Source organism: Osmerus mordax, chromosome 14 (genome assembly GCF_038355195.1).
Source record: "Osmerus mordax isolate fOsmMor3 chromosome 14, fOsmMor3.pri, whole genome shotgun sequence".
NCBI classification, from domain to species: Eukaryota; Metazoa; Chordata; class Actinopteri; order Osmeriformes; family Osmeridae; genus Osmerus; species Osmerus mordax.
In genome coordinates this window covers 5,237,035-5,261,008 of record NC_090063.1, presented here as the reverse complement: position 1 = coordinate 5,261,008, position 23,974 = coordinate 5,237,035, and the positions used below count along the sequence as shown (strand labels likewise).

At 44.8% G+C, this 23,974-nt stretch overlaps 3 protein-coding genes across 11 annotated transcripts in view; all 3 read left to right on the top strand.

The window, feature by feature from the left end:
- Window positions 1–2,806: 2,806 nt before the first annotated feature.
- hnrpkl (heterogeneous nuclear ribonucleoprotein K, like) lies at window positions 2,807–12,728 on the top strand. Of its 8 annotated transcripts, XM_067250691.1 has the most exons (16): window positions 2,824–2,883; window positions 3,878–3,988; window positions 4,810–4,907; window positions 5,020–5,076; window positions 6,084–6,127; window positions 7,567–7,639; window positions 7,723–7,836; window positions 8,016–8,144; window positions 8,445–8,755; window positions 9,026–9,079; window positions 9,467–9,506; window positions 10,075–10,090; window positions 10,716–10,748; window positions 10,916–10,983; window positions 11,126–11,295; window positions 11,707–12,728. In XM_067250691.1, exons 2-16 carry the CDS (start codon window positions 3,928–3,930, stop codon window positions 11,735–11,737), a joined length of 1,299 nt encoding a protein of 432 aa, XP_067106792.1. In that variant the 5' UTR covers window positions 2,824–2,883; window positions 3,878–3,927; the 3' UTR covers window positions 11,738–12,728. The 8 variants fall into 8 exon arrangements, with proteins under 8 accessions (XP_067106790.1, XP_067106792.1, XP_067106788.1 ...); XM_067250689.1 differs by lacking the exon at window positions 11,707–12,728 and having other exon boundaries at window positions 2,807–2,825; window positions 11,126–11,700; XM_067250687.1 differs by lacking the exon at window positions 11,707–12,728 and having other exon boundaries at window positions 11,126–11,700.
- Window positions 12,729–13,280: 552 nt separating this feature from the next.
- Window positions 13,281–20,063, top strand: LOC136955926 (guanine nucleotide-binding protein G(q) subunit alpha-like). Of its 2 annotated transcripts, none has more exons than XM_067249688.1 (8): window positions 13,281–13,519; window positions 13,878–14,054; window positions 14,649–14,833; window positions 15,768–15,922; window positions 16,429–16,557; window positions 16,973–17,102; window positions 17,796–17,949; window positions 18,102–20,063. In XM_067249688.1, the coding sequence occupies exons 2-8, from the start codon at window positions 13,919–13,921 to the stop codon at window positions 18,290–18,292; spliced, it is 1,080 nt and encodes a 359-aa protein (XP_067105789.1). In that variant the 5' UTR covers window positions 13,281–13,519; window positions 13,878–13,918; the 3' UTR covers window positions 18,293–20,063. The 2 variants fall into 2 exon arrangements, with proteins under 2 accessions (XP_067105789.1, XP_067105791.1); XM_067249690.1 differs by lacking the exon at window positions 13,281–13,519 and adding an exon at window positions 13,545–13,610.
- Window positions 20,064–20,621: 558 nt separating this feature from the next.
- Window positions 20,622–23,974, top strand: part of LOC136955994 (guanine nucleotide-binding protein subunit alpha-14-like) — a 4,318-nt gene continuing 965 nt past the window's right edge. The window contains exons 1-7 of the mRNA XM_067249790.1: window positions 20,622–20,747; window positions 22,107–22,291; window positions 22,473–22,627; window positions 22,816–22,944; window positions 23,115–23,244; window positions 23,435–23,588; window positions 23,901–23,974. The exon at window positions 23,901–23,974 is cut by the window's right edge and continues 965 nt beyond it. Coding sequence (XP_067105891.1) covers window positions 20,627–20,747; window positions 22,107–22,291; window positions 22,473–22,627; window positions 22,816–22,944; window positions 23,115–23,244; window positions 23,435–23,588; window positions 23,901–23,974 — 948 coding nt within the window. The 5' untranslated portion in view covers window positions 20,622–20,626. The remainder of the gene's footprint in view (window positions 20,748–22,106; window positions 22,292–22,472; window positions 22,628–22,815; window positions 22,945–23,114; window positions 23,245–23,434; window positions 23,589–23,900) is intronic.

The following is a 23,974-nucleotide window of genomic DNA, read 5'->3' as shown; positions in this document are numbered from 1 at the left end:
GCGCAAAGCCCACGGTTTAATATCAAGATGCCATGGAATGGCCTTCCCCTGTCTCGGTCTCCGCAGAATTGGTATCACACTACTGCATATCGATGCCGTGAAACAAGGTGTCAAGTGCTCCGTCCTAGCACTGTCTCACCAAGTCTCCTTCAGGGGCAGAACGCGGCTGTCTCTCCGTAATAACGTATAGGTTCCCAATTATTTGTGGGGGAAACGACAGTAGGCTACTGGAGATTCTTCATATGCAGTATAAGAGAGAAAAATAATAAAGAACGCACAGAGGAGTCAGAATGCGTGGTGATGTAGCGACAGAGTGCGTGTGCGAGGAGGCAGGGTACCTGCATTCGCCTATTGATTATCGCTGTGAACGAGCGCATCTTCGCCAGCCATCGCTGAAATTGCGTTTATAAGAGATGGTTCAGATGATCACGGTAGTTTAGAGTATATATTGGTAACAGTTTATTAGTGACTATGAATAACAGCATTTGAACGAATGTGCTTGTGCAAAAAAATTAAAAGGTGATGATGCTAAAATTGCCTATATGTCTGACTAAGCCTATATAATTTAGCGTTTCGTTTATTGACCATTCTAAGTCACGGTAACTGTGTTATTTACAATCACACAAGTCACAGTTCTTTATTTTTTTTATTGCATTGTAACCCGGTTTATTCAGCATACCGACAAACTGGTTGTACTGAAGCGTGTTTTCAACCTCCGCTCCGTGGACAGCCGTGACGTGCGGTTTGACGCACAAGGCGGGCTGCATGCATGAAAAATAATTACTAAACAAAATATGTATGTGAGCTTCAAATGGGTCTTCAATTCCAATTAAAGATAGAGAGACATATGGAGCTATAACTTATTTAATTTTTAAATGTGTAACGACGCAAAATTAAAAGACGCAAGATAAGACGATTTATTGAATGTGTCATGTTCAGATAAAAGACAAGCTCAATAGTTTCATGGACATATAGGCTACAAACAGACAAGTCTTCAATGTAAGGGTCTTTAAAATTCCCAACACTACAGTTTTCACGTTGTCCTACAGTTCACATCATCACCATTAAAATACATTCCCAAAGCTACAATTTTCCCATTGTTTACAGTTCACGTCATCCCCATTATGAAGGTTAAGTCTAAAATGTAGGCGCTCTGGGTATAGGGGTCATCTTTGTTAATCATAGCTTATTGTGTGAGAAATACATCATTGTATTCCTGAGAATACAACTTTATCAAGTTCATTTTTCTATTTTATTTCCTGGTCAACCCTTCGTTGTCACCTCCCGTTGATCAGGACAATGTAGAATGTGGAACCTGTACAACTTAGAATGTGGATATGGAATGTTAACCAGTGGGGCTCTGGTCGGTCACCACAGGTGGTCTGCTGGTGAACTGGTGGAAACAATTACCTATGAGCTTGTATGTGTGGTCACATAGGCTACATATGAAAGGAATGACACGTGTCTACGTTCTGATAAAAAAGTTCATATGATTTGAAGCCCTTTTCCGAAATTTCTCACCCTGGATGGCTTTAGTGGCTTTAGTGTCACCATGGAGACTTGGAGCTTTCCAAATGGCAATGTCAGGTGTCGCTATGGATGCATATGAAAATGGTGAAAATGTGTAAGCAGAGAATCATCAAGTAGGGAATTATAGCCGTCTCCATGGTAACCACCGACTATAAGAGAAGGATGAGAGCTCTTTATTTTTCTCGTAAGGGCTTGTCTCTTTGAGGGAACAGGGCACGAAGGAGCACATCTATCAGTGATGTTACCAGAAAATATGATAATAGTTATTAATAAGTTATTGTTGTTTCATGAATTAGAGGGCTGTGGATAAATACTTGAATTACACTGTGTTTACTCAAAAATCAAAGAGACCCTATTTGAACTAAAATGATGGCGTGAGGGGGCAAAGGAAGAATGGTTAGATGGAGTAGGCTATAGGCGGAGGAGGGGCTCTATATAGTGTGCCGAAGGAATGTTTCAGGAATTGTATAGCCTATTAGGCCTAGGCCTATAATTCGTCGATATATTAGCATTTGCAGACTTTGCAAACTTAGCCAAACCAAAGTTCATGAGTTCCAACAGGCCCTAGGCCTATAGGCTACCACTTTACCGTCGGCTACTAGGAACGTGTCTTTGTAGCCTAGAGAAAAGTAGACTTACATTTAAATACGGCAACAGTGATGCACGTTTTCCCCAAATAAAGCTTTAAACATCTGCTGACATGCACTATTCCCTGACTAATACGTTGCTTACTGAGAGCCTTAGATTTTTTTGAAGTCATGCAAATATGTAGTTGTCTAACATTGTGTCGTAAACCTTCACGTGGGTCTAGGTAACTACAAGATGTAGCCTTTAATTTTTAAATGTTGGCGCAGAAGGTCTGTATTTATACATGAGGAGTGAGTTTAACCAATCCACATTGGTTAGGGCTACATAAAGACAAGATGTGCAGAAACTATTAAACTACGCTATAGCTTTGCATGGTGTCAATTCAGGTTAAACTCACATCAGCATTGTCTATGCATTTCTGTATGACATTCAGCGGCTATAGGCCTAATAACACGCGTGGAAAGACGTGTAAAAGCGAGGATGTGGGGAGTCCCGCCCAGACTTCCAGCAGTGGCTGTTGGATGATTGGTAACCCTGGGGTTTGTGTCTGTCAGCTAATTTGCCGACCTCTAACATTTCTTTTAGAGGGGTATTGGTTTTGAATGGCAGCTTGACTATCCAGTACTTCAAACATACGATTTGGTATCAAATGCGTCCTACCAATCAGTGAAGGGAGACTATAGCCAATTGTCTTCTGTTGTCATCAGGTTGGTTGTGAATAATTCTAGACGAAAATTTGTGGTAGCGTAAGCGGTTTGGCTGCAGGTTTGTCTGTTTATTTACTGGCAAAGTTCGCTATTTTTTTCGCTATAGTATTCAATCGCTCGTGCCTGTCACTGATTTTATTTGATACAAATCGGTTAAAGTAGATTAGCTATATCGCTATCTGCGTAAACCGAGACACGCCTCGTTATTGCTAGCCCAACCAGCTAAGTAGCCTATGTCGGTTCAGACTATTTCCTGGAACCGAAACCGCTCCTAAGAGCTTAATGTATAAAACGCTAAAGAACTAAACAATCTGAACTGTCTAAACTAGGTCAACAGAAAATCAGAGTTTGGCAGTAGGCTATGGTGTCAGAATTGATGTTAGCGTTACTGTAGCTTAGCTACTGCAGCGAGTTAGCTATCCATCGTAAGTAAACCAAGTAACGTTATGGCCTAGCTATTATGTTTATTATTATTGATGTATATACATGTCTGTGTTGGAGATGCATTATAAAGAGATACATCACATGCGTTACACTTGGATTGGTCTAAGATCAATTCGAATCACAAATATATTTTTTTCACGGGGCTATTTCTCTGCCGTTCTATTTCGGCACGAGGTTCCACAGCACTGTTCATTTTCAGCAAATAGACTCAGCCAAAGTTTTGTTTGCCATCTTGTTTTCTTTTCAACTTGGATCAATTTGCATTCACCACAAACCTGTCAATTATAGTTTTCTAGGTACATTGCTCGAAAGCAAGCGCAGGTTGAAACTAGATAGCCAGTTAGCTATTGCTTAGAAACGAAAAATAATAATGTATTCACACTGGCATGTCGAAATGGCAGGGCAGCAGTCTTGCTGGCAAGTTTATCCCCCTAGCAGCAGAACATCTATGTAGATTCTAGTAGGTTTTGATATGACTTTACTTGACTTAAGTGTTGGGTAGCAAGACGCCGGAAAGTTATGCCAAATTGAGACAAGGTAAAGTTGTGAATTGGAATAAACATTTAGCAACAACAGCTTAACAGTCATCATTGTTGTCACCCCCACAGCAGACCCAAGTAGAGGAGCCTGTTCGCATCTCACTGCTGTTGCCAAGACAATGGAGACAGAAATCGAGCAGCAGGAAGAAGAGACCACGTTCAGCAACACTGACACAAACGGTGAGAGAGACGGCTAAAGTTGGACATGTCTCTACCAACTTCTCCAGCTACCCCTGAGCCATATTCCCTGGTCCTCTATGCACTGATGCAGACATGACAGAAGAGGACAGGGTTTTGCTGTGTTGTTACATTGGTGTCAAGCAGCAATAGTGCCATACAAGGCTTGTTTACACCTGTAATATCCTTGTTTCCTTCTCTGTAAACTAAATGGAAAGGGATCGTTTGAGATAGGCTCTGTTACATGATTCGTGATAGATTACCTTGGTGAAGAGACCATTCGACCACTTGAAACTTCATTCCAAAAATGGATTAGTCCAAGCAGCCAGGCCTAATTGTACAGATTCAATATGTGCCTATAGCTGGCACAGTGCAGTCTTCTTGTCATATGGCCATGTTTTTTTATTTTTTTATTTTCTTGTGTATGTCATTGCTGGTCTGTGAGTTGTCCTTCCCAGTTTTAATCCAGGAAGGGTACTGGGCGGGGGGGAGGGGGTTCATGCTGGGATGCATCCGGGTCTCTGGCTGAAGATTGGGTTGGGCTGGGGGAATGACATATTGTACCAGGCTGGTCCTGGCCAGAAAACACACTCCCCTCACCCCCTCTAGGCTACGTTGATCTGAGAGTATGAAGAATTGTTCCAGCAAGATCACCAAACTTCTATTCAGCTTGTTTACATGGCATTGAGGTTTCATCTTATGTCAACCTCAAACCACCTCCTAACATTTTGAGAGGTGTTTTGTACTGGCCTTAATGAGCAAATGTCTGTAGTAGGCCTCTCTGGCTAAAAGCCTGATTTCCTAGGTGCGCATGTGTCCTTCAGGTAAGCGCCCAGCAGAGGATATGGACGAGGAACAGGCCTTCAAGCGCTCTCGCAACACAGACGAGCTGGTGGAGCTGCGTGTACTGCTGCAGAGCAAAGTAGGACCATCCGGTCTCCTGGCATTCACACACACGCGCACAACTTGCTGCCTGCCTAAGCCCCTCCCTGTATCATCACTGACTCCAAACATACATTTTGATTGGTCCTCAGAATGCTGGCGCTGTGATTGGAAAAGGTGGCAAGAACATCAAAGCCCTGCGGACCGACGTGAGTACCCAGAAGCCTGAGTGGCGTGCCGTGTCCCAGCAGCAGACATGGCTGTTAAACTCCTTGTATGAAAATGAGCGAGCCCAGCGTTTTCATGGCCACTTTCACAACCCACCAGCTAGACCTACCTTTCCCCCCCCCCTCTCGTCTACTGAAAATAAAAACATCGATTTGACCCCCCCCCCCCATTTCCAATAAAAGCCCTGTCATGCCCAGTCATCCACTAATTGCCCATCTAAAGTCCCAGACTCTTATCAATCATCTGATTGTGATGTTTGACTCGATTAGTCAAATGGTGCATGCTTGTGAAAAGGGGGCAGGACTTGATTAATTGACGGATGATCCAGCCTATAGGTTGGCTCATGTTGACAGACATGGTTTGGTTTAATTTGACCAGATTCAGTGGGTTGTGGATGGAAGGGGTTTATGCCTTGCACATGGCTCTGATCAAAGCAGAACTTCAGAATCTTCTCCAGGAGTTTGATTCCCATTGACCGGCCGTTCACAGCCCCGAAGCTGGTACTGGACTGTACAACTGTGACCTCACCAAACCCATCTACAGGTGTCTGGAAGCCTGAGTGGACCTATAGTCTGTTTAGGCCTGCCGCCATGCAGACAGACAAAACGTTTGTCTTTGCCAGAGCTGGACCCTGACCCAAACAGCCCAGCTCTCAGTTGTAAAAAAAAAAAAAGAACAAATGATGGAAAACAAAAGCAGAATAGTGATGGAGTTTAGCGTGTAATTCAATTAAAATGTATTCCTTCTCCCCCTCTTCCCTCTCCTTTACTTTATTATTTTCGGCCACCTTCCTCCGTTGCCCATGTACTGGATCGACTTGCCCCTCCTGCGTTGGCCCAACCTCCGCCCCTGATCGCCCGCCCACCTGACACCCCGGTTGGCCCCGCCCATAAACGTGCCCCTCCCTAAATGGGCACCTAACTTGTGATTGAATGCCCCTGCCCAATGCCAACCACCACCACCACCACCACCACCACGGCCCATGCAGTACAATGCCAGTGTATCAGTCCCTGACAGCAGTGGCCCAGAGCGGTATGTCCCACCAGTTATTGCCTCACTGCCTGACTAGAACAGAGAACACATGTCTTATGATAACCTGCCTTCTGTTTCATTTGAACGTTTTTATACATGATAGTATATCCCCCCCCCCAACCCCTCCCACCCCACCCCCTCTTCTCTGAGAGACGTGTACTGTTCCATTTGAGTTTCCTGTCCTCTCCCTACCCCCCCCCCCTCTCCCCCCCCCCCCCAACCCCCTTTTTAAGTATTTCCATTTAATTTGGAAAACAAATGTGTGGTGTTGATTGATGGAGAACAGGACACTTCCACTTTAGAACAGAGCCACTGTCACGGCTTCTGGATGTCTTCCCTTGCTGTGGTCTAATTCAATCGTGTCTCTTTTATTTGTAATAATTCTATATATTTTTGTATGTGGAACGTAGATCAATATATCTTTCTCGCTCTGTCCTTGTGGCCCACCTCGCTCCCCCCCCCCGCCCCCTCCCCTGCCCCCACCCACCCCTGTTCTCGACATCACTGTTCATGAACATGAGAGAGCGTTCCGGCCTCGCTCCCTCTTTCACTCATAACTGTTCTCTTTTTGTCCTTTTTTACTGTTTTGTTTTTTCTCTCTGTGACTGCCCTTTTAGTCCAGACCTCACAACCCCACCCCCATCTCCCCACTCCGTTTTCCTCTTCCACCTTTAACACCCTGTTGTCCCCCCTTGCCCCCCTGCCCCCCCGCCTCTCTCCTGCTTACTTTAATTTACTGTCTTTACCCCCTTCCCCCGTCACCATCAGGTGTGCCCGTGGTACAATTGTGATTGCAAGTTTATTTCCCTCCCTCATTCTTTCCCCCCCCCCCCCTGAATTGCTGGTGGTGGGATGGTTGAAGAACGCTCCTTCTCTCTTCTCCCTGATTGTGAGTGTGTGGCCGTCTAGTGTGCCTCACGTCAGCCTGAGCCCCCCCCCCCCCCCAGCCCCTCTCGTACCCAGCGCCCCCCCCCCCTGCCCCTCCCATACCCCGCCCCTCCCATACCCCCAGTCCCACCCATACCCCGCCCCCCCTCCCCAGCCCCACCCATACCCTGCCCCCAACCCTTCCAAAGCTGCCCATTTCTCAGGCCTCTGTCTTTCTCTGTTGAATGTGAGGTCAGATTATGAGTGCATGTCAGTTGCTCATATTTCAATTTCGTTTTTTGGGGAAAATCAAAGATACGTGCAGTATATTACAGCACTTATTCCCCTCCCCCCCACTTTTATTTTGACTTTCTTTTCCTTTTTTCCTTTTTTATAATAGTTTTTCCTTTTGTATGGCCCCCCCCCTCCTTACTCTCTTTGTACTTGTGCTGGTTCTGCTAATCCACCTGGGTTGTTTGTTCTTCAAAGTAAGAGCCGATGTTTCCTACTCCCTTGTCCTCCTTCCTCTGTTGTTCTCCAATCTGCTCTGGCCATGATGGCGCCCCGCTCAGGATCCTAAGCGTCAGTGCAGACATCGAGACCATCGGGGAGATTCTTCTGAAGATCATCCCCACTCTGGAGGAGGTGAGCCACTCTCTAACCCCCCCCACACATGCCCAATGCAGGCCGTATTGACCTGACTGAACCAGACCTCTGTTCTCCCCCAGTACCAGCATTACAACGGGATCGATTTTGACTGTGAGCTGCGTCTGCTGATCCATCAGAGCTTGGCTGGGGGCATCATAGGAGTGAAGGGGGCCAAGATTAAAGAGCTAAGAGAGGTAGGCCGGAAGGGTGTCGCTCTGTAGAGCGCGAGTCGGCCCAATAGGCTGTGACGCTCCACCGGGGTCGTCTCTGTCTCTGGTGGCGCCGGTTCTGCTCTCGAATTCACCGCGGAAATTCTTGGGGTTTTCTGGAACGCCCCGCTGTATTCTGTTCTCTTGTGTCCTTGGTGTCGTAGAACACCCAGACCACCATCAAGCTGTTCCAGGAGTGCTGTCCTCACTCCACCGATCGCGTTGTCCTGGTCGGGGGGAAACCGGACCGCGTGGTCGAGTGCATCAAAGTAATCCTGGAGCTTGTGTCAGAGGTGAGGTCAAGCACAAACACACCTCGGCGATGGTGCCAACATGCACCATGGGATTCAAACTTGCGCAAGTTTGGAGAAGGATTAGCTTACATCTTGACACGTTTCGTCAGGAAAATACTTTTGTTTAATGCATTTGATGAAACGGCAAGTTTTTGTTGAATCCGGAGGGATGAAATCTCAGTCTAGCCAGCATAGCAAAAAATAGATTCCACAATAACGGTGTGATATCAATTCAGTTTGTTTGATATAATGACTCTATACAGCTGATCTAAAGGAAGTAACATTCCAACCTCCGATTAGGCTCCCATCAAAGGTCGCGCCCAGCCCTACGACCCCAACTTCTACGACGAGACGTACGACTACGGAGGCTTCACCATGATGTTCGAGGAGCGGGGCCGGAGGCCCATAGGGGGGTTCCCCATGCGCGGCCGGGGGGGCTTCGAGCGCATGCCTCCTGGAAGGGGGGGGCGACCCATGCCCCCTTCCAGGAGGGACTACGATGACATCAGCCCCCGCCGGGGCCCACCCCCACCCCCACTGAGCAGAGGTGTCAGGGGGGGCAGCAGGGCGCGCAACCTGCCCCTCCCCCCCCCACCCCCCCCAAGAGGAGGGTGAGGAGCATTCGCCCTGTATTTTGTACATTCACCAACGTTACTTGTTATCGTTCAGACTAGGTCAGCAGTCCCTTCTGCTTGGGGAAGTCAGTGTGGACGTTTGTCGCTTGTTCTTTCTACATCCTAGATCCTCTCTCCTCTCAAGACCATTTTGTGACATTTTAGACTTTAGACTCTCTGGCTTTATGGACCCAGCATGATTCCGTGTAAGCAAACCGGTCCCTCTGTCACCTAGCTGTGACTCACTGTCCTGTCTTGTATTCCCAGAGGTGACCGCTTTTCCCACCAGAGTTACCACGGCAGCATGGACGACAGACCAAAGTGAGTCCCCTGTTTCCGTCTTCTCAATCCACGTTTCCTCATTTACTGGAGTTATTGAACAGAATGGGATTGTTCCGGAGAGGTCCTTGCCATTTAAAATGTTTGGGATTCAACTTTAATATGTCAAATCTATAGCATAAAAAACTAAATGGATGCTCTAAAATGAGCTACTCATTGTTTAATGTGCACAAACGGTTACTTCTTCCAACAGGACCTTTCTATGTTGCTGATAGTCAACTGTCTAATGCTCAATCTCTAGCATTTACCAAGTACATCCAAAATAGGTTTTCTAGCACGCAACTAGTCCACCTGTTATAGAGCTGTGTCTGTGTGCATGCCCGCACCAGCTTTCACAAATGAACCTCCTCGTCTCCCCTCTCCTCACAGTGACAGAAGAGGAAGACCAGGAGACCGCTATGATAGCATGGTGAGTGTCCTGTACTTGGTAGTCCTTAGTATGCTAGCCTAGCGGCCACACAGTCTCATAAGACTGGTCTCATAAGTTGACATGTAGAACTAGTGCACTGTACTGAGTGTGTGTGTGTGTGTGTGTGTATACCAGTTTGTTTTTCTGACATAGTGAAGACGCAGCGCTTTGGACACTGTGGCTCTTTTCACTGAGCAATCACACACACATGTGCGCACACACACACACACGCACACATTGGTTAGGCCTGTTGTTGCCAGGCAACAGATGTCTCCTTGGTTACCAAGGAGCAGCTGAGTGCGTAGTCTAAAGCCGTGCTAACAAATGAACTTGAGGTGAGACCAGACCAGGCCCTGGACTGGCTCTATTCAGGTGCCTCTGAAAAGAAACACAGTCCTTATAAATGTATCAACGTTTCACTGTTGAAAATTTGAATTATGGGGTCAGGTTGCCATAACATCAGTAGTGTTTGTGTTTTTTTGCGTAAATATCTTGTCTAAAAGATTTTTGTGTGTTCTCTCTATGACTGGTTGCGCTTCTCTCTATGACTGGTTGCGCTGATATCTAGAGTGGAGGTGGATATGGTGAGTCTCTTAACCCTGTTCAATCACAAGCTGTTAGAATGGGGCCTAGGCCCTTATTCCTCCCTGCCTCTCCCAAGATCTGCCCGCTCCCTCTGTCCTGCCACCTGTCTATCTCTCTGTCCTGCCACCTGTCTATCTCTCTGTCCTGCCACCTGTCTATCTCTCTGTCCTGCCACCTGTCTATCTCTCTGTCCTGCCACCTGTCTATCTCTCTCTGTCCTGCCACCTGTCTATCTCTCTGTCCTGCCACCTGTCTATCTCTCTGTCCTGCCACCTGTCTATCTCTTCTGTCCTGCCACCTGTCTATCTCTCTGTCCTGCCACCTGGCTATCTCTTCTGTCCTGCCACCTGTCTATCTCTCTGTCCTGCCACCTGTCTATATCTTCTGTCCTGCCACCTGTCTATCTCTCTGTCCTGCCACCTGTCTATCTCTCTGTCCTGCCACCTGTCTATATCTTCTGTCCTGCCACCTGTCTATCTCTCTGTCCTGCCACCTGTCTATATCTCTTCTGTCCTGCCACCTGTCTATATCTCTCTGTCCTGCCACCTGTAGTCTGTCAGTCACATTGTGATGCATCTTTTAATTCTCTCTCTTTTTATCCCCCCTCCCTCCATCTTTTCAAAGACAACAATTCCTCGTGGGAGCCTTTTCCATCGGGTGAGTGGGGAGGGTTCATCTTTTGTATCACTGTCTCATTTCTTGCTTTCATGTTTTGTTTCATGTGGTGAGATGGCTCTCTTTACAGAGAATCCACAAAGTTAGTCTTATGAACGCTTTGTCTCTCTATCCCTCTTTCTCTCTTCCTCCCTTCCCCTCCTCCCCAGGTGGGCGAGGGTCCTACAGTGACATTGGGGGTCCCGTCATCACGACACAAGTGACCATCCCCAAAGATGTGAGTACCCCACCTCCTACACCTCCCAGTCCTTCACAGGCTCTCCACATGATGGAATCACTTTGTGTGAATAAATAAAGTTGAGTTTATTGACTTTAATGCATACTTGCCTCAACTCCACCCACCCCTCCCCATCCCATAGCTAGCCGGGTCGATCATCGGTAAGGGCGGCCAGCGGATCAAGCAGATACGCCATGAGTCGGGAGCCTCCATCAAGATCGACGAGCCCCTGGAAGGCTCTGAGGACCGCATCATCACCATCACAGGAACACAGGACCAGATACAGAATGCCCAATACCTTCTGCAGAACAGGCACGTGATGTCACATCCTGTCAACCAGCTGACCTGGTGATTTAGATTCGGGGAAACTTGATTGATTTTGGCCCCGTCTTAAAGACGGGATCGCTTTAATGACATTAAAGATGACATGGAACATTGGAAATGTGATCCTACAGTTCCTGAAAGTTGATATAATTTGATCAGTACAGACTGTTTTTTTTATAACCATTTGAAAACATTTAGTGAGAAGAAATTGCTACAAATATTCACCCAAAATGAAAACCCTGTGGGGGGGGGAAGTGCAAATTCCCTGTGGCAGATGTACTTTTCCTTAAATGTGTCTTTCTAAAACATGTTAAACCTGGCAGGGTTAGGGTCAGAGAGGTGCAGGTTTCTTACACAGGAGTGGTTTCTCTCACTGGGCTGTGTGTTCCTGTGTTCCAGTGTGAAGCAGTACTCTGGTCGCTTCTTCTAGAGGAGGAGGAGGAGGAGGAGGAGGAGGAATAACGCCAAACTGCCATGCCTATGTTCCTCGCCATCAGATCAGAGCCAACATTCCTCTGCTTTGGGTAGATGGACCCCCCCCCCCACACACACACCCACACACACACACAAAGCCCCCTACATCTATGCCCTGCCACCCAAATCATCATAATCTAATACAGCCAATTTTAATTAGAGGAACTTAAGGACATACAATAATTTCTGTAACAAACTTTTAAAAATATGATTAATAATCAGTGGTTCCCCTTTTTGACGCTACTTTTTTCTGGATACTCGTACTGTTCAATAGGTAGATGTAAACTCATCTGTGTATGTTGAGTCATAGCCCCCCAACCCCCCCCCCCCCTCCCCTCAGTACAGCATGCAGAATGTAATCTTGTTTTGTAAGGAACATTTTAGGATTTGTTTATATATATATATAAATTGGAGAATTTCTTTTTGCATTTCTTTTTCCCACTGAAGGAATAGGGGCTGTATAAAGATATGTAAATATACAGTGATCATTTCATTTAGAATGAATATGTTTGCTACGGTCACTTGGGACCTTATTTTGTCGGAAACTGACAGAGCCAACTAAGCTTTGTTGATTTAATTTGATTTATTTTCTTCTCTTTTCGACCTGTTTCCAACTCTTAACAAGCCACTTAACGAGCATTGACTTGCTTACTGTAGGGGTACAAACATAATCATTTACATTTCGGATCCAATTAGTCTCTTAATGTTTTTTTTTTTTTTTTACTTTTTGTGTTCTTTTTTTCTTTTTTACATTGGTTTATTAAGCCTTTTTACATTTTAGATTGGATCTTTCTAGACGGGGTTGACTCTGTAAAGGGTGCAGGGTTTCTGTCCTTTAGAAGTGGCATGTCCTTATGAGTTCATCTCTACGTCACCCCTCTCTGTGATGTGTGTTTGTAGTATCTGCTGCAACTCGGATGAAATAAAATCTGTGCCACCTTTTACTACCCATGTCTGTTATTTTCTGACACATGACGTCTTCTGGTGTCTGAGGATCACTTATCTGGGTTGGGGTTGTATGTCTTGTACTTCTCAACTGGCTGGAGTGTAATTTTGGTTAACAGACAAATTAGATGGTTATTAAAATGATTGTACATATTGTCTCCACAATATATTAATAACTTGGGCGAAGTGTGTAAAAAGTTCAGATAATCACACAGAATTTAGACACATTGTCACATCGTGTGCTACAATCATGCACCATCGTCACCAACTCCGCTAACAGTTTTTAATTTAAACACCGCTTCTCTAAATGATGTCCATTATGTTTGTATACATATTTGTTCTTAAGCACTAATATCCATTCAGATGTCCTCGGTCGATTATGGTCTATTGTCTGTTTGTCAAAGGAAATTTGTTGCAATGTTATGATGTAAAATCGGATGGACATGTCTAACGAGTGCTTCCAGTCTGAACACACCCCTCCACGGTTCTGAACGTCACATGGTTCGGGATCGGCTCGGGAGGGGAAGGCTCTGGACGTAGGCTAATGAAATTACTGATGGGACAAACGAAAGTGGGCACGGGAGAGGGTTAGACAAGTTAAGCCATGACACATTCAGGAAATAAGTAAAGCAGCCCGGCTGTGCCAACACCATGGAAATCCTCGGTCTTACTCTCGAGAACACATTGTTTTGCTTTATTTTGTAGCGATATGGAGTAAAAAATAAAAAGAAGAAAAAAAAAGATCCGCCATATTCAGCCTCACCACGCCCGGAGTTCAACTGTTGGGATAAAGGTTTGCTATAGCATATGACATTTACAAACGTTTGTTTACAGGCCGTCTGCTGACTTAAAATAGTAAGACAACTTGGGTGAACAGAAAAAAGGTAATTGCTTCCTGGTATGTGTAGCCTACTGGTGGGTTGGCCATATCTTGCGGTGAATCCAAGGAAAAGCTAATCAATTCGCATACATAAGCTTTGCTCTTTTAGGGAGCTTTCATTTGCTATCTTAACAATTTATTTGCGTGTCTAAGCGAGTTTTTTTTTAATGTTTTAAGTGGAGCGAATGGGTAAACTCCCCAAACTATCATTCTCTACTTTGCCCAAAAAACACTCCTAACCATAGTATCGTTTCGTTTTTCTCCATTATAGGTTATAGGCCAACCCTCCTCACTCCAATAGTTTAAGGAGCCATGACTTTGGGTGCTGTAGGGGCGTGCTGCCTCAGCGAAGAGGCGAAGGAGGCTCGAAGGATCAACGACGAGATCGAGAGGCAGCTCAGGCGGGACAAGAAAGACAATCGCCGGGAGTTCAAGCTGCTTCTTCTCGGTAAACTAACCTCAGGGGCTCACCCAGGCTCACCCAATATTTCGATAGTTTTGCCTGCATTTGGACCGTTTTTACGCACGAGTGATGAGCTATTCTATGAATGAACGAATGAATGATGAACGAACTCGCAATGTGATAATATAGAACACCGAACTGCGAATCCAGACATGATTGAAGACTACTTCCCCACTGCTATTGACATACACGCACACACACACAACTTGTTTATTATCATTTTAATGTGAATCTTTAATTAATTTGTAATTAATTATTAATTAATTACAATGAAACGAAACTTTATGTATACACAACAAGGTGTACAAATGTGTTGACCAAAGAAGCATTCCCATTGCATCCCTTACAGGTCATTTAATAGCCACAGGCTAACTTTTCTAAGAAATAATTGACTCAGACTAGCTGTATGGTTCACTGACCACTTGGGTTCCAAAGTAAGGGATCCTTTCTATCTGCCCATATCCAACACCACAAGAGCTGTACTTCGACCCTAGGGATGTAGTCAACCGCAGCACTGTGAGGGTTCGGGTTCTGGTTCAACAGGGGGTGTTGATTGTTCTTCTTATCGTCCTTGCCCAGGAACCGGAGAGAGCGGGAAGAGCACGTTCATCAAGCAGATGAGGATCATCCATGGTTCAGGTTACTCAGAAGAGGACAAGAGGAGCTACACCAGGCTGGTCTACCAGAACATCTTCACTGCCATGCAGTCCATGATCCACGCAATGGAAACGCTAAAAATCCCTTACAAGTACGAACACAACAAGGTAACACCTGTTCATGCTCTCTCGCTAAACACACACACCCTCTCTGCTACAGATAGCCCAGATTGTGTTCCATCTAGGTTGGATGGGCTGTCGGTTACCCAGATAAAGATGCAGCTGAAATGTCACGTTTGAATCACGACATGTTTGCCTCCAGTAGCTGATCAGCAGCGTCCATTTTGTGCCTTACAATCTTCTTGTCAGATTCACCAGTCTCTCATGTAAAACTTTCAGATATGTGGCCTGGTCTCTGTAAAGAAAGAAAAAGCCAAGGAGAAAACTTGTAATCTAGCTATATTGCAAACAGGGTTTAGTTAACAATAGCTGCGTGTAGCTTGGTGTAGTTCTTGTTTGAAAGATACAAATGTGTACCTAGGCTTTCCTCTGTGGCACAGGGGCCTCAAGTGAGGGGTGGGATGATATGATGACATGTCATCATATCATCCCATCATATCATCATGACATGTCATCATAATGACATGTCATTATGATATCTGCAACTTTTGTTTACTTTCATCCTGGCAGTTGACAGGTGATGTCATTACTTACAGAGAAGGCTGGAAAGGCAGACTTGTGAAAAGTACACATGGGGTTTGCCCTGTCGGCACAAAGTAGGGCAGCTCCTGGGACAGAGAGCGTAGAGAAAGAGAGATGCACAGACAGAGGGAGAGAGGGAGAGAACAAGAATCACTTATGTTAATCATCTGTCCGTCTATCCTTTAAAACCAGCGCATTAATCATGCAAATTCCCTGCCTCACTGCAACGTGCGGCCAACACCGATTCAGATTCCAGAAGCCATGCCAATCCCCCCCCCCCCCCCCCCAAACTGCCCTTTGACCCCTTTCATAGTCGGAGCAATGACTAAAAAGGCTGTCAAATCATTCTCAAGCATGGTCCCATGCCTCCCTTCTCTTCCCCTCTCCTCACCAATGCCAGGCTCACGCTAGCACCGTCAAGGAGGTGGACGTGGAGAAGGTCACCACGTTCGCTAGCTGCTATGTAGAAGCCATCAAGAGTCTGTGGAGTGACCCAGGCATCCAGGAATGCTACGACCGGAAGAGAGAGTACCAGCTCTCAGACTCTGCAAAATAGTAAGTAAACACAGACACCAATACCAGAGTAGCCCAGCTATATAATGAAAACACATATGCCCCTACACCAGCTATTAGACCATTAAACCACTGTGAGAATAAATGGAGACACCATTTCCAGCAATTGACCTTGCAGAGTGGTATTTACAGAGACCTATTACCAGCTCAATACTACGTATACATCAGACTCTCTGACAAATACGTTTCCGCCATGCCCGATGCCAGTTCCATTGAATAATAACACTCCGGCAGATTAATCCAGATTGATTAAATGTTGGGCATCAGGTGAACACTGTAGGCCTACCTCTTGACTTTAGCCATTTGACTGTGTTATACTGAGCAGAAGAGCAGTTTTAAGCATGATAATCTCTCTCTCTCTCTCTCTCTCTCTCTCTCTCGCTCTCTCTCTCTCTCTCTCTCTCTCTCTCTCTCTCTCTCTCTCTCTCTCTCTCTCCTCTCTCTCTCCCCTCCCTCTCTCCCTTACTGTCCCTCCTGCCCACCCCTAGCTATCTGAACGCACTCGCCCGCATTTCTGAGTCCACCTACGTGCCCACCCAGCAGGACATCCTGCGGGTGCGTGTGCCCACCACCGGCATCTTGGAGTACCCCTTTGACCTGCAGAGCGTGGTCTTCAGGTAGGCCCCGGGGTTCACACCTAACCACTTACTCTCTCTGTCTGCTGTGGCATGTTGTCAGCCAGCCACTGAAACACGAATGTAAATGTAGTCCTCGTTTGTCGGCGAAGCCGCTTCGCCGCTTCAGACGAACTCTAATCCGCGTCGAGGAAGCTTCGTGGATTCAGATGAACTGTAATCTGTTCTCAGGAAACAAACTCCGATGAGTCTAGGAACAAGACTGCTACCTGGGAAACCCATGGCAGTGCAAATATTGATGTTCTCTCCTCGCTTCTGAATGCATGCGTAGTCTAATATCAATGTTATGAAGGAGATCATTGTGTCCCTTTTTTAGTGTATGAATATTTGTTATATATTTATTTTATTTTTTTGGGGGGGGGCCCCACCTTAACCCTTCTTGTCACTGGGGTTTCAGGATGGTGGATGTGGGGGGTCAGAGGTCAGAGAGGAGGAAGTGGATCCACTGCTTTGAGAAGGTCACCTCCATCATGTTCCTGGTGGCACTGAGCGAGTACGACCAGGTCCTAGTGGAGTCTGACAACGAGGTAAGCCCGGCACTGCAGTGTTCTTGTGCACAACGAACTACAATAGAGTACTATATAGAATACCGCAGATGGACAGACTGGCCGGCAGTCACTGTTTTTAAGCGCTTGGAGAGTTTGTGAGGTGCTCCACATCAACCAAGTGAACCCAAGTATTTGACAGTACTTTCAAATATTATTTGACCCAATTGATGTGGGGATCCTCCATTGAGGACTAATCAGCTATTGTTGAATGGGTCCGTCTGAAGGACACAGGGAGACATTGTTCCCCTGTTCCCCTCGATGAACAAGCCTCAAACTGTTATGTGGCGATGACCCAGATCTCCATGGAGACGCACGCACGCCCTCTCTCCCAGCTGATCTCAGCGCAGCCTTATTCACTAGGAAGGCAGATGGACCTCGACCTGCTTTAGCGTCAATACAGCCTGCCAGCCAGCAGGGGGAGCCCTTCAGTCACTGTTATCAGAACCATGTAAAAGCTGGAGGCAGAGACTGTTCATTGTGACTCAGTGGTCAGGTGGATTTGCATGCATAGCACAATCACTGCAAAGTATTCAAAACACAACAATTCTTTATCCGCTTGACTTTGTAGTGGTATTTACTTGGTGTGATTGGAGATGTACTGATTATAAAGTGTCTTGTCACATATGAAATGTTTTACGGTATGTCTATATATTTACACACATTTCCCCACAGAATCGAATGGAGGAGAGCAAAGCGTTGTTCAGGACAATAATAACCTACCAGTGGTTTAAGGAATCCTCTGTCATCCTTTTTCTAAACAAGATTGACCTCCTGGAGGAGAAAATCATGTTTTCTCATCTGGTGGACTACTTCCCTGAGTACAACGGTAAGAGATTGTCTCTACCTTCCCTACATGCCAAACAGTACCTAACAAGCAATGACGGGGCTTCTGTTGTATTCATTCCCTAATGTCAAATGGGTTCAAAAAGGGTTGGTTCGCCACACTATGGGCTTATCCTTTGGTCTCTTGTTTTCAAGGTCCTCAGAGAGATGTCCTAGCAGGGAGGGACTATATCCTAAAGATGTTTGTGGACCTGAACCCCGACAGCGATAAGATCATCTACTCTCACTTCACCTGCGCCACGGATACGGAGAACATCCGCTTTGTGTTTGCTGCTGTCAAGGACTACATCCTGCAGCTCAACCTGAAAGAGTACAACCTGGTCTAACCATCTCATACCGCCTGGTTTGAGACTTCCTACCACCCGGTTATACGATATCTTACTGCCTGGTTTCAAAGCCGGAGTTGTGGAACTCTTTCCGCCTGTTATAAAGACATCTTACTGCTTGGCTACGAAACACCTTTCAACCTTATGTAATGGGCGTTTCAACCTGTTTTGGGGATCTTTGTTCGGCTGCTGTGATATCACTTGTCTCAATGCAATCCTGATACAGTAGAGCCCAGGGTCCGCTCCAGACCGACCTTCACTTCTCTGGTTAAGAACTGCAGTTACCATGGGAAACGTATCATGTAGACCTTTTCATTGAAAAGGCTGAGATTTTCAGTGCATTTGGAACTCCAAATACATCTATCATGTAATTTATTTTCTTCTTTTTTTCCTGGAAATTAAGTATCTTTGACTTTGGTCCTGATTCTTACAGTTGTGCCTTCTTCTTAGTGGTGTTTGTTTCCGGGCGCAGAGAGTTGTGAAAAGCCTTCTTTTTTTTTTTTATCGGAACACTGTTCAGAACTGAGAGTGTTTTCATGTTCCAGATCTTGGTCTGGTCACCCACTTGTTCTCTGGAGAAGAACCTGTAGAAGTTAGTTAACTGCTATGCAGCACTTTGATTCACTTTTGTCAGTCGTTCATAGTCTATTTTTTATATCGAAACTAAGTTTAATGGAAAAAATGAAAAAAAAAAACACGTTTTGTTTGTATTTAAATGATTAGGAGTCGAAGGAAAAGAACGTCATTTTCATCACCTACAAACACTCTAGTTGGCCTACACTTCCATGCAGGTGTTATTTGCACAAAAAAAACACATTTAGTTGTTAGGGTTAGTTGATGTGTACAGTAGGCCTATGTACGTGGGTTTTGTGTTGCCAAATTAAATGTACCTCTATCATCTGAGGGCCTCAGTGCAACCCACTTTACAGTATGTTCCATGTGTTCCACATTGCACACCAACATTCCAGTATACCGAATGTTTGACGGCTGTGAGACTATTAAGGTACCAGTAACACTAGCTGGTCATCAGTGCTATACAGTATGTCCATGTAAAAGCTGCGTAATCATACTCATTGTTGTTTAAGGGAATGCTATTGTTGTCCAGAATATTCTTATCATTCAGTCAGATCACCTGAAGTTTTAGTTAGCTTTGTGATCTGTGCTGTGCTGTTTCGGCAAACTAAGGGTACTGTTCAGGGACAATCAGAACCAGCATTATCTGTCATCCTCTGGTATTGAAGATAATTATGTGAAAAGGGCTGATAAATGTCCTCATTTTAAATATACCTCCTTGCACTTTGTAAATAGCTGATGTCACAGTAATAACCCTAAATGCTTCTCAGTGTGTCATAGTTTTGTAAAGATGACAGTGTTTGTAAATTACCTGCTGATAAAGAAAACTCTGGGGGCAAAACCGGTCTCAAGCATAATTTGGACGTCTCAAAAGTATAAACTCATATGAATCAAACAAACCTCAAATAATTTGATCTATTCCACCATTCAGCCACCTTCTCTGTTCTGAACACAGGCTTTCAATTATTGCACTCTTTTGTACTTTTTTAATGGGTACAACTAATGGCATAATATTTCATTTCATATTAATGAAAACGAATCACTATACGTCCAGAAATAGTCTATCTTCACACTACCACTTCATATGAAAAAGTAAGTTGCTATGAATGTGTTCTTAAGTGAATGAAAGGCTATATTTTACATTTGTCAAACTGTCGTTCCTTGTCTGGACCATGTTTTGATGAAATAAATATTCCCAAATGGCAGGATTTCTTCTCGGCTTCTTCTTTAAAAATGTGACAATGTATTTATTTCAGCTATAAGCTATGTATAACCTTCAAAGGCCTGCAACTGGAAAACTATCCCTTCAGATGGAATCGACAATTTTGTGTCCGGGAGAGACACGTGCTAGAGTTATCCAGTTCAAAAGTCCAGTTCACCCACGGGCGGTGATTGTATTGTGTGAGAAACAGAGCATGTATTGACACAGATTGACATGGAGTCTGATAAATGACTTTATGGTGTACGGCATAGAGCATATCTGGTACAGGTGTAGGTGTAGTGTTTGTGGGTGGGGTTGCAAACTGACTTTTAATGGCCAGCCAACCAGCAGTCTAGGATAACAATGTTGGGCTTGTATCTGGCAGGCCAACTACTTTTGTCCCACATGATCTATAGGAATGTATAATGCAATGCAGATCTACAAGGAAGAATGGCTTTTAAAAGTGATTACTGACCTGCGCGGTTTAAGGAGCTGTTCTGTTCTGCCAAGGTCAGATATAAGTCTTTATATCTGATAAAGATATAAAGATCTTGATAAATATGGGGGAGTGCTGTTTGTCTGCGGATGAAAGCGAGCGACAAAGAATTCACCGGGAGATTGAGAAGCAACTTCGTTTTGACAAAAAGAGGTCTCATCGGGAGCTGAAATTACTTCTTCTTGGTAAGCATCATTCAGAACGGACCACTGCTTAAATAACATAACAATGAGGGATTGCGACAAATTTGACTCGGAAAATAACGGATATAATCTCCCAAAACATTTTAAACAAATAAAACAAGACACCGAGAAAAACTAAGAAAACAAATTCTGACTAAATGATGTTAATTCTCACTGAGTTTGAGATTTTGAATGTTGTTGGAATTTCTGGCAGTTTAAGCTACTTCTTACGTTTGTTGGTTAGTATGATGTAAAACAGTTTCATATGACAATTATTTCTACTAATTTGATTAACATTAATGCTGGATGAAAGGGTGTTGGCCTATCTGTATTGTAATTCCTGATTAACCGAAACCCCATTGGCCTTCACAGGAAGTTGGCATATGGCCATTAACCCTTTTGGACTGCGTAAATTGTGTAAACCAATGTGTAAATTGTGTAAACTATTTACTCTGGTAATTGTTTTAAATATGCTTCTTACTAGCCACCCTGTTACAGATATCTGTCACCTCTTGACATAGGTTCGTTGCCAGGTTGGGGTTTCATGAAGTGTTTTTGTGTTATATTCATTGATTATTTTTCTAGAAAGAGTGTCTGGCATTAATGAGTCACTAAAATCGAATTCTCTTCAAATTTGATTAATACCTGTTGAACCAGTTGAAAATGGAGCTGTACCTCGACCAGCTACTGGGCCTTAGCCAAGTCAAACCAAGCCTAATATGAATGGGCCTATTGTCAATATTTTAGGTGAAGGTATGTTCGTCGTTCTAGTCCCAAGAAAATCAGGGGACTGTTCTCTTGCCTCACTGTGACAAGATGACACATCTGAAATGAAATGTCTGTTACAGTGCTTGTTCGTAATGAAAAGCATTGATCGTTGTTGGTGGGTTATTGTAAGAACATCTCCCATGGGACATTGTGAAAAGGTCAAACCTACCTTCAACTTTTGTGAACAACCTGTTTTTCTAGCGTCCATGCCCGTAAACGTCATTGTAATGTTTAACAGGACAGAATGTTAGGCATCCATATGGAACACATTTTAACACAATACAAACCAAGTGCATGTGTGTGAATATACACACATGCACTTATACATGCACACACACATGCAAAGTGCACGCAAACACATCAACACACTCAAAGACGCATGCTGGGCTGTCAAATGCATGCAAACGTGCGCGTGTACACACACACCGTGCTATTTTTAAGATGGCATCAGTTTTGTTTGGCTGAAAAGCTTACCGTGGAAAGAAACTGATTGATGTTTGTCTGATTTTGTGTGTCGCAGTCATCCTATTTCTGGCATCCTTTTGATCTTCCTCTCATTTTCATCCCTCTTTCCTCATTCATCTCCTCACCCAGGGACTGGAGAAAGCGGGAAGAGCACTTTCATCAAGCAGATGAGGATCATCCATGGCTCTGGCTATAATGAGACAGACAGGATGAGCTTCACCAAGTTGGTCTACCAGAACATCTTCATAGCCATCCAGGCCCTCATCAATGCCATGAGGACACTGCAGATTGACTACATAGACAGCCAGAACATTGTAAGCAGCGAATAAATCCTGTATAATCTCCTTCAACAAGGGTCAAGAGTTCAAATGATTGATTTATTCATAACTCAAACAAAACACAATACCATTTCCCAAATGGCAGTTAGGGCTGTCTGTGTTTTTGCTTGCAAGTCAGCCTTGGGTTGGGTGAATTTGCTTTGCTTTTTATCCACAGGGCCATGCAGAGAAATTGAGCCAGGTCGAGCCAGATATTGTTGACAGGCTGGAACCCTGGCATGTGGACTCCATTAAGAAAGTGTGGAGCGATCACGGCACACAGAGATGCTACGAACGCAGACGGGAGTTCCAGCTGTCTGACTCTGCCAAATAGTAAGATCCTTCCAGTGTAATGTTTCCAACCAATCACAGCTTGTTCCTGCCAAAAATATTGAGACGTCCTGTGTGATTTGTTGACTTAGCTTTCAGACCTTCTATTAAGTCTAGAAAAACAGAACATTCTCCTCCAGGTGTTTGATTTGTCTCTCTGTGTGTGTGTGTGTGTGTGTGTTTAACCTTAGTTACATGAGTGATCTGGACAGAATTGCTGCACCCACGTACATCCCCACCCAGCAGGACATTCTAAGGGTTCGGGTGCCGACCACGGGCATCATCGAGTACCTATTCGACCTCAAGACCGTTTTCTTTAGGTGTGTGGCCTGACTTCTTTGTCCCTAGTCGTGACCTTTCACCCTGGGAAACATGACATGGATATTTGGGAAATGTAGAACATGTAAAAGGAAAGAAAAGAACCAAAAGGGTCAGTCAGCACTGTTCCGGCAGCCATATTTGTTCCCTGATCCCGTGTTGTTTTGAGCAGGATGGTGGATGTGGGGGGTCAGAGGTCCGAGAGGAGGAAGTGGATTCACTGTTTCGAAAATGTGACCTCCATCATCTTCTTGGTGGCTCTGAGCGAGTACGACCAGGTTCTCTACGAGGAGACCAATGTGGTGAGTGCCAAAAATCGATCGGTATTTGAGCTGGGTGAGGTGACTTTGATTGATTCGCGTCTTACCTGGAAAAACACAACCAAACGCATAGGTTAACCCATACAGAGGAAGTAAACACAGACATATTCCGTATGTCTCTTTCTGATAGAAAATACAGGACGATAATTATAGTTGCGTTGATTTGTTCCAGAATCGTCTAGAGGAGAGCATGGCGCTGTTCAGCACCATCGTCACCTACCCCTGGTTTCAGGAATCTTCCATCATCCTCTTCCTCAACAAGGTGGATCTCCTACAGGAGAAGATCGCCCACTCCCATCTAGGAGATTACTTCTCCGGGTTCCCAGGTCAGAGATCACTAAACTGAGTCGACTTGTCATTGGTGTCACGTGCACATTGGGGTTGACTTTCAATCTGTTTTCCAATGTTTATTTTACTGGTCAGGTTAATTAAAACCATATCTGTAACAGTAGGAACCTGTGATATGTTTTTTATAGGGTCTCAGAAACTGCAATGAACGAATCACAACGTATATATAGATGACCCGATAGATAACGTTGTAGATTACATTATAGATTACGTGGAGAGAACACTGTTGATTCATTTTTGAGATTACATGGTCGGAATACTTTTTTCGATGACGATCGTTTCGCCGCTAGGTCCGAGACAGGATGTCGAGGCCGCTAAGAAATTCATCCTGAAGATGTACGTGGAGAAGCATGTGGGCCGGCAC

What these genes read in the sequence shown, in the direction of transcription:
- hnrpkl (XM_067250689.1), top strand. Translation starts at nt 3,928, where the DNA reads ATGGAGACAGAAATCGAGCAGCAGGAAGAAGAGACCACGTTCAGCAAC. An exon ending in TCAAAGCCCTGCGGACCGAC is followed by an intron (nt 5,077 to 6,083) that starts GTGAGTACCCAG and finishes CGGCCCATGCAG; the next exon opens with TACAATGCCAGTGTATCAGT. An exon ending in AAGTGACCATCCCCAAAGAT is followed by an intron (nt 10,984 to 11,125) that starts GTGAGTACCCCA and finishes CCCATCCCATAG; the next exon opens with CTAGCCGGGTCGATCATCGG.
- LOC136955926 (XM_067249688.1), top strand. Translation starts at nt 13,919, where the DNA reads ATGACTTTGGGTGCTGTAGGGGCGTGCTGCCTCAGCGAAGAGGCGAAG. An exon ending in ACAAGTACGAACACAACAAG is followed by an intron (nt 14,834 to 15,767) that starts GTAACACCTGTT and finishes CACCAATGCCAG; the next exon opens with GCTCACGCTAGCACCGTCAA. An exon ending in CTCTCAGACTCTGCAAAATA is followed by an intron (nt 15,923 to 16,428) that starts GTAAGTAAACAC and finishes GCCCACCCCTAG; the next exon opens with CTATCTGAACGCACTCGCCC.